Source organism: Pteropus medius, unplaced genomic scaffold (assembly GCF_902729225.1).
Source record: "Pteropus medius unplaced genomic scaffold, Ma_sr-lr_union100, whole genome shotgun sequence".
NCBI classification, from domain to species: Eukaryota; Metazoa; Chordata; class Mammalia; order Chiroptera; family Pteropodidae; genus Pteropus; species Pteropus medius.
In genome coordinates this window covers 16942309-16952169 of record NW_024349798.1, presented here as the reverse complement: position 1 = coordinate 16952169, position 9861 = coordinate 16942309, and the positions used below count along the sequence as shown (strand labels likewise).

The window sequence follows — 9861 nt, the reverse complement described above, 5'->3', positions numbered from 1 at the left end:
ACAAAAATAAGAGTTGAGAAAATATAATTATTTTGTCTAATCTCAATTACATTAATGCTCTATATTAATTTAGCCCCTGTTCTCATCTTGGAATTATATTTTTCCTAATAACTATACAATTTTGACGTGACCTCCCTGTGAGGCTGTAGGGCTAATGCAACTGTGTTTACATTTTCACAGAATGGATTCTCTGAATCACTCTCCTCAAGGCCCCCATCACCTCCTTGTTTCTCAGACTGTAGATGACGGGGTTGAGCACTGGGGTCAGGATGGTGTAGAAGACCGCCAGTACCATGTCTTCTGTTGGAGATCTCAGGGATCTTGAGCGTAGATAAGTGTAAACAAAGGGTGCATAGTACAAAGTCACCACGGTGATATGTGTACTGCAGGTCCAGTAGGCCTTCTTTCTCCCTGCCTCTGAGTGCATGCGGAGAACAGCAAGGAGCACCCGGCCATAAGAACACACAATAGTAATGAAAGGGAACAAGAGAAACAGGGTGGTGCTTGCAAACACTGTGCGTTCATAGAGCCAGGTGTCCATGCAGGCCAGAGTCAGCATAGCTGGAACGTCACAGAAGAAATGGTTGATAGCCCTGGATTGGCAGTAGGGGATATGTAAGGCGTATGCAGTGTGGGCACAGGAGTTGATAGCGCCCATCGTCCAAGCCCCTGCTATCATCAGCACACACACCCTTTTACGCATCCGGGTGGGATAGTGGAGAGGAAAGCAAATGGCCACATAGCGATCATAGGCCATGCATGTCAACAGTAGAGCTTCCGTGACTGCTAAAGTCAAGAAGAAGAAGCTCTGAACCCCACACCCAATGAACGAGATAGACTTGTTCCCCAGCAGGTAGTTGAAAGCCATTTTGGGGACAGTGGTGGAGACGTAGTTCAAATCAATAAGGGAGAGCTGGCTGAGGAGGACGTACATGGGGGTGTGGAGGTGGGCGTCCAGCACGATGAGGAAGACCATGGACAGGTTGCCAAGCAAAGCCATCAGGAACATGAGCACAATGAGAGAGAAGAAGAACAGCCCAATTTTTGATGGTGGGAGCAATCCCAATAAGAAGAAATCAGTTGACGTTTGGTTGTAATTCTCCATTCGCTGGCTTTCCTGAAAGAAGAGAGAAGATATGCATGTATTTATAGTAAACAAAGAATTGTGAACTGTGTATTTGTTTTTTAAATTTTGTTTTTATTATAACTCTCAGTATTTTATTACTACCCATTTCATTAAGTGAATAATCAAAGTTTCTTATTTTGAAAAAAAAAATCCCATTCTCTTATCCAAAATCAAAGTTCAGGTGGTGTACATTTACATCCAAGTCTTTTGTAAGGAATCCATGAAATAACAAAATGAAAATATCTCTACATATTTAAATAGGATATAAATGATTATCTACCATCACAAATTCATGTATCGAATATATCAAATATTTTAATTAAACATAAGCATAATTCTTATGCCAAGACTGACTACTAATGGATATCAGTTTAAATGAATATGTGTTTGGCTCATTATATAAACGAATTTAGTGATACACAGAAGGTGACATTTTTTCCTGTATTCAGGATTTTGTTTTTATCATCATTTGAAACACGTAATTACAACTTTTTTTCTCATATTGAAACATGTAATTATAACTTTTTTTTTCTCATATTGGGAAGCTAAATTAGCTCTTTGATATCTTATATATCTTTGATAACTTTGCCGAGTAAAATCTCCTGAAACTCATTTATCATTAAGAGTCATGAGCTAAGAAAAACATCAGGCTTTATTTCTTAATATTATCAAGTACACACTAATAGTCTTGATTGTGCGATTCTTACATTATCATCATTTTTATTCTTCCTTTTCAGTTGTTCATTCTTTAGTAGATGGTAAATCTATTTCCAGATCTTCTGAATTCCATGGGCACTGCAGCCACCATTAACCAGAGGCTCAGGAATCATCAAATGTTAATTATCATGAGATTAAAAATACAAAAAGGAAGAAATGTCAGATGGAAGATTTTAATATATTTTAGTTGATGGAATTTGAATAGAAAATGATTATTCAGTTAATGGGGAAAAGGTTTTCTCATTTCAAAAAACTGTGGGGATTGGAGGAAATAACATTCCAAATAAATCTACCAGAGAAAAACTTTGACATCATGCCAGATTGGCAGGCTGCCAATCATCCTGGTTTGCTCCAAATGAGGAGGCTCTTGGAACATGGGGCTTTCAGTTTTAATACCAGGAATGTCCTGGAACAACTGGAACTAACAAGTTACAGTATGACTCATACAGATTATAAATCCATAGATGCCTAGATTTTTTAGAAAGTCAAGAAAGAGGGGATTAAAATATACACAGAGCAAAAATTAAGAAAAAAAGAGAAAATGTAGACAAAAATATTTTAAAATAATAAATAACATCTTCAAAAAGCTATAACATGTTATTCTACCAAAATAAGTGCTCTTGAAAATTTGAAAGAATTAACCAATATAAATAATTAATTCATAGTTTTGAAAAGAAATGTCAAAAAATCTTCCAGGAAGACTGAGGTAAATAGGCCTATACAAAATTGAAAGTAAAAATAAAGAAAAAAGAGAAGAACAGTAAAAAATAATACATTAGAAATTAGGAAAGTGAGCAGGAATACTTATGTATGATTAGGGTATTTCTACAAATGTGCAGAAAAAGTATATTGAATTAAATTATGAGATTATTTCTCAGAATCGAACAATATGAGGCACCACTGAAACACCATTCACAGAGTCCAGCAAAATGCATGAGAACCACTGTGATAACATATGATATACTAGCTAAGAAAGAGCAAACATTTTTTTTTAAAATGTCCTTTGGTTTTCTGGAGCTGACACAGCATATTAAGCTGCTATCAAGATATATTACATTAATCTGAATTATTTACCCTGTTGCCAAAGCAATGTTTGAAATAACTTTTACTATCACTGCTTATCATTGGTTTTTTTAAAAAGGACTTTCCACAGCAAAATTTAACAAGTATTTATTATTTACATAGTATCATAGACATAAGAAGGTGAGGGATATGAAGAGGTCATGGAAATAGCAGGTGACCCATCAAACCTGGTACTGGATCCATGGAGTGTGCAATTTTTAGTTATGCCATTTAGACTGGGCCTTCACTAATATGAAAGGATCTTCCTACAAAAGAATTAATCATACATATTATATGTGTATTTTAAAGAGAAGACCATTTTTGAATGGACATAGAAACTTCTATAGGATTATTTCTATGAGTTTTTTTCTGCTTCTAGCCATTGAAATAACAATGACTAACCTATTTATACTTCATTTTAAAAAAACTTTCACCTCTTTTGATTACTTTATGTCACCTTAAAAATGTTGACACTTAACTATCAGAATCTATTTCACAATATACAGGAGAAAACAGCACCTGTCTAACATTGTACGCTGGATGAGAGATAGGGCATGCCACGCTCTTGGGCAATTTATGTCTGTGTGAGGGAAGACTCAGGCATGAATCTATTGCCCATCCCCTGTGGCAGCCTGACAGGTGTCAGGAATTATGCCAACTTGACAACAAGCTTCTGAGGTTGGTAGTATCATCCACATTTGTAAAAGAACTGAAATTCAGAGAATTTAAGTGACTTTCCACATATCACAAGCTAAAAACATATTCTTATCCCTTTCTGTATGAGAGGTGGTAAATCAGAAATGTGAGGTTCATATTTTAGCCACCCCAAGCTATTTACAAACAAATTCTCTATTCACACTAGGCAGTAGATGATGGAAACTGTTTTTGATAGGTTATTTTATGTCCAATAAAAATATTTTAGAGTTTAATGCTTTCACATTTCACATCTCCCTAGAGACATGCTTCCTTGGGTCTCCTGCTCTTGCTGTTTTCACTGCTGTGCTGTAGCAACCCAAGAGTTCACGCCAGCCTCTAGTAAGTGGGAGAAAAAAGGCTTCATGATATCATTTAGAGGTACATAATACCTTATGGATTCTATCTAAAGTCTAAATCATATGTTGCTTTTTATAAAAGGTGTCTCTATGTAGAAAGATATTTTTACCAAACACGACCCGCACTGCTCCTAAGTCAGGTCATAGAAGTACACATTCTATCCCCAAGTTGCATGGTAACTTTGAAAGTGACACATATCACATTTCTGTAAATATTTTCCTTCCATAGCTCATTTTTCTTATCTTTTTCTTAGAAAGTTTGGAAGTAGTATATTGAGAAATATTTCTCAATATTTGAATTCAGATATTTATTGTTGGTACAGATATTTAAAATGTATAATTATGCATCTGCGGGCGTCATCTTGTGTGATGTTTCTCATTGGCCAGTGCTTAACTAAACAAACCCCAAGATAGGAGATACAAAGTGTGCTTAATGTGTTAATACCATGCATTCCTCAAGTGATTTAAACATTTAAGTATGTTATTTAGCATTTATAAAATTACGTTTTCAATAAAGTGAGAATTTATACTGTTTACATGTTCCCATAATTTCATAAGTTAGAATTCACTAAGATCAAAGTTACACACACATACATGCACGTGCACGTGCACACACACACGTGCGCAGCGTGCTCCAGCACTTTGTGCTGTTTCAGGTGGGTGATACTGATACATTCACAAATAAATTGCACAGCATTAACTATCAAATCTTCAATTTACCACTAGTACTGCCACTTATTAGGAATGTGACATTGATCTGGTGAATTTAACTCTGAGCTTGTCGCTTGCAAACTAACAGGCATAAAATCATTAAACAGGGCAGTACATAGTGAGTGCTAAACCCATTTGACATATGTTATCAGTTAAGCAAGTGGTTCTTATCTGGGAGGCGAATGGGCCCTCTCCCCAGGGGACTTTGGGCAATGTCTGGAGATGTGTTTGACTGTCACTATTGCCATGTAGTGGGTGCTGCTAAATATTCTAATAAGCACAGGACACTCACAGACAAAGAATGATCTAGCACAAAGAGACAATTTTGTTAAGAAACTCTCAGCTAATATAGCTTCGATCTTCTTAGTTTTCATCTCTGTCTCCATTTGCACATTGTCATCTACTATGCATTGATGAAGTGTTTTCTCTTTTTAATCTCCCAAGTGAGTCACAAGAGCAATGTCAGGTCGCCTATGCTGTTGTCATGTGTCCATTCCTTTAGGGTTCAGTGACTGCATGAGGCCAACAGCAGGGGGCAGTCAGTACTGAGCTAAAGCCCCGGGGCAACTCATGACCACCAGCCCTGACTAGCACAATTGCACTCGGGGAAACTACCCTCCAGGGTCTTTACTGAGCACCTGGATCCAGGTGTGACCTTTAGCCATTGAATCAACTTTGCACATAGTTGATTCAGTTTCCATGGGTGAGCACTAGACACACCCCAACCATTTCATTAACTCCCAGTCCAACCCTCATCTCATCTCTCTTGCAACTCTGACATCTCCCGTGTGGTTTAGCTTGGAAAACAAACTACACAAACACCAAACTGTTGTCTGTGCTGGTCCTCCAGGCACTCTGCCCCACACTGTGTAAAAAGCACCCACCTGGCACCCGCCTGTAATCTAATTCTGAGCTCTAATTGCCTGTGAATTGACTCCTGGACTGAAGCACCATTTCCTTTCAGATATGCAAGCACACCGCCCAAAGAATGATTTAAAATGGAATTAAAATGTGGGTACTGGTGGACCTTTTGCTGCTTAGAGTAAAATGTCCATATAAAAACTTTACATTTCTTATTCTCACAATTGCTGTCAACTCCCACTCTATGCCAGAGGTTCTGTAGGAGGCTCTAGCTTCATCATGGCACTCACAAAGCATAACCATGAATATTTGCAGTCATTAACAGTATAACATATAGTGTATGAAGAAACTTGGAAAATATTATTCATAAAGTCAGTAAAGTAGCCTATTCAATATGATTGCAACAGTATTATTAATAGCCTACTTAAAAAGTTATTTAAAAAAAAAGTCCTTCCCTTAGTCTTGGAGTCCCCTCCCCTGTACTGTCTGATGTCATGAATACTTCTTATTGTTTAAGCCTGTTAAACACACCTTGTTATATATGTTCCTTTGGTCAATCACGACACACAAATTCTGCCATCTGTGATTTCACCTTAGCTTTCCTGTACTCTTATTTTCACATTCATCACCTGCCATTGTCATGTTCCCAGTGCCTACGTTTCATGAATGTAGCAGCTTTGAGAGAGGGTTGTGTTGTGCCCACAGTTCAGGAAAGGAGGTCCCACATTACATCAACAACTTCATCATTTTTTGCCTTCCTTCTAGGGTGTATTAGTTGTGATCACAAAAGTTTTTTCCAGGAAAGATGATAATGCATGTGTTAGGAATAAATAATTTTTTGTGTTAAAAAAGTTCATAAGTAGCCATCTAATTCTTTGTGTTTAATTTTTTAAATCTACATATAGCAATTCAGGGAAGAAGATCACATGTAACATCAACACTTCACCATTTTTCACCTTCTATCTAGGGAATAATATTTGTGATCACAGAATTTTTTTATCAGAACTGAAGATAATGCACATTTTAGATATAAATAAAACTTTGTCTTAAAAATGTTCACATGTAGCCATCTAATTCTTTGCATTTTATTTTTAAATCTACATATAGTAATTTGATACATTGTAGAATAAAAGTATAATTTTTCTTTTGAAGTCCTCTAGTTAATGAGATGTGACTTTATCTTTGACTGATCTCATTGCTTAACAAAGACCAATTCTTTATTAATATAATCAAAATGCTCCTAAAGCATTTTGCGTGTTTCTCGATAAAAACACATATTAGAAGCAGTGGGTCCCTGTCTTCCTAACTTCTGGGCAGTGCCCTGTGTATTTCTAGAGCAAACTTCCATGAGTACATTCTAATAAAGTTACAAACTCACCTCTCAAATCTGGACTTCTCATTTCAAATGCATCCATGAAGACACGTCTGCATCCTTGATTTAGGTTTCAATTCATGGATGTTAATTCTAATTCTCCTTATTTGGTTTGTCTTCATTGGACAATGTCCCCTGCGTCTAGGACAATGAATGGAAAGTCATTAACAAAGCAGGGTGGCCTCAGGCCAGCCTGAGGGAGGAGCACAGAAAACTCCCTGATGTTTTCATGTTGTCTCTGCCAGTTCCTTGGGGCAAAGAACAAATGTTATTTATATATTTTTCTTTCTTTAACTTTTAAAAATTTATCGTGGTGACATTAGTTAAAAACATTATATAGATTTCAAGTGTACAATTCAATAGTATATAATTATGTATACTGCATTGTATGTTTACTATCCAAAGTCAAATATCCTTTCTGTTTGTCTTATTCATGTGTTAATTACATATTTAAGACCCACATATAAGTGAAAGCACATGGTTTTCAACTTTTCTGTCTGACTTATTTCACTTAGCATGACAATCTCAAGATGCATTCGTGTTGTCACAAATTACAATATTTTATCTTTTCTAGAGGCTGAATTATATTCCATTGTATGTATGTACCACATCTTTGCTAAATCATCTATGAAAGGGCACTTAGGTTGTTTCCATGTCTTGGCCACCATGAATAACGCTGCTATGAACATTGGGGTGCACATGTCTTTAGGGATGAATGTTTTCTAGTTTGGGGGTAGATATCCAGAAGAGGGATTATTACTAAAGAACAACTGAGTCAAAAACAAATGTTATTTGTCTTAACATTTAATTTATTGAAAGAATTATTTTGTTGAAGTTATCTGCATTTTTATATTCTATATATTATTAAACACTTTCTTAAGGCTTTGAAGACTATGTCATCCTGTTCTTCCCATAAAATTGAGTCAGGGCTGTCCTTCTTTAGTAATACATTTAGAAATTTTGCCATAAGAGAGATATTTGAGATCCAATTTTGGTAAGAGATGACTGCCCCAAGAGAACCTCACGATTGGCACTTAATTTGGGGTCTTAGGAAACTTAGGACCCCACAAGCCCATGTGGATCCAGGTGTAGTCCTTGTTCTGATGTGATATCCCAAATGTTGAACCAAATGTGTGAACACATTGTTTTCCTTCCCAGGTAAAGGCAAAAAGTATTGGCTAGCTTCATTATCTGAGACACCGAAGAATGCAGTGCATGAATCAGTTACCATAAGAATTTACTTCTAGTTGGGATAGATGCTGGTAGTGTATGAGGGTTAGGAGCAGCGGGGTGTCAGGGACATTGATGTAAATTTTGACTGAAGGTCCTGTACGAACCTCCACCCTCAACCCTTTGGCTTCCTTACAGGTAAAATAGCGATGTTACAGGGGCTAGTGCAAGGAATAATAAGGCCCTAAGTTATGTCATCTTCTATTATGGGCTTTAAACCTTGAAAGGCCTTTTAACTTAGAGTATTTGATGAATTCTGGAAAAGGTTGGCGAATTTGCCCATAAAGAAGATGGCAGTTGGTCCAATAAGGACAATGGATCAGTGCTCTCTGATTCAGCTCCTGTACCATCAAAAAAAAAAAAAAAAGAAATTAAAGATGTTTAAAGGCTATTTGTGGACATCTAATTGTCCATTCTGACAGTTGCTCTCAAACTCTAACATTATTTCTCCCTTTTGGGAAGTGGACATTCTAGCATGACACCTCCCTAGGAAGTCTCAGCCTAGTAGAAGAAGAGGCAGAGGAACTAGTGGAAAACAGTGTGTATCTTAAGAAGCCTGAACGAAAAAGCTTAGGTTCAGAGACTGAAGCTGCTGAGTGTATCTGACATCCATGCCTTTGAACTGTGCTATTGCTCCAAGGCACAGGCGAGTTTGGACAGTGGGGCTGAGCACCCAGAGTTCAGCACCACTGCCAGGGAAAATAGAGAAAGCTTCCTTACCAGTCTGAAGAGAAGTTTCTACAAGCAGATGAGGAGAAAGTGGAAAAAGCTCTGTAGGTCTTTGGTGCCCTATTTCTGGGGAGTAGGAGGGCCTTGAAAGGGCTGCTTAAAAGGTTGAGAATGTCTTTAATGCTTATACTTACAGTAATCCCTTTCCAGTGTCTTCACTCTTTGTAATAATGGCTAGAGTTTGGAGTTTTTTGGCCTCACATAGGGCCTCACATTTGCCCAGGTTGAAAATTAAAGATCTTGGCAACCTTACTTTTGGGTTGCTCATCTAGAGGACAGACAAGTTGATTGTCCAAATTAACCAAATCTTGGGTGGCCATGGTCTCCCATTCCATCCCTATTCTCTTAACCAGGAGGGAAAGCTCTCTATTAAGGCTGTTAACAAATAGAATTAAAAGTTACCGAGTGAAAGGGCTGTTCAGATTTTTAGCTTTAGTGTACCTTAAGGCAATTTTATTTATATTTTTTCATCAGAAATGATGAGAAAGATTAAGATGGGAAGACCTCTATCTGAGACAAAAACCTCGTTTCATCTCTATCTCCTTCCCAGTGGCTCACAGACTAGATAATGTGCCTCTTATGTTGAGGTGACCACTTATTTGCTCTTCTGTCTCCTTAAATAAAAAAGAAGAACATTATGTTTTGCCACTATTAAGTCATCTGAAACTCATCTCATCACCTTTGACTAGATCTGAAAGTGCCATCACATTATACTTTGTATCAGTTAGTGCTGTAGAAATCTTAAATAGCTTAAGTACAAATCAGTATTTCTTGAACAAATATCAGGGGTCTGTTGGCTTGAGGCGGGGAGCAGCTGGCCTTATCGTAATTTAAGGTTTTGGCAAGGGTCCACAGGGGTTAGCAATAGCACGAAATCTGAGTCTGCACTAACGTGGGAAACACAACTGGCCCTGAAGTGGTGACTCCTTGGGACCCCGCATCACCCAACTTGCATACAACTAGAGGTGTTTTCAGTTGCTGAGGCTCATAGGATGCTGGCA

General features: G+C 37.4%; 1 protein-coding gene across 1 annotated transcript; it reads right to left on the bottom strand.

Annotated features, from left to right (window-relative positions):
- LOC120620555 (olfactory receptor 2L2-like) lies at positions 1-1105 on the bottom strand. The gene has a single exon (XM_039885614.1). It carries the CDS (start codon positions 1103-1105, stop codon positions 167-169), a length of 939 nt encoding a protein of 312 aa, XP_039741548.1. The 3' UTR covers positions 1-166.
- Positions 1106-9861: the final 8756 nt, after the last annotated feature.

Excerpts from the sequence above, each read along its gene's own strand:
- LOC120620555 (XM_039885614.1), bottom strand. The coding sequence starts at position 1,105 with ATGGAGAATTACAACCAAACGTCAACTGATTTCTTCTTATTGGGATTG.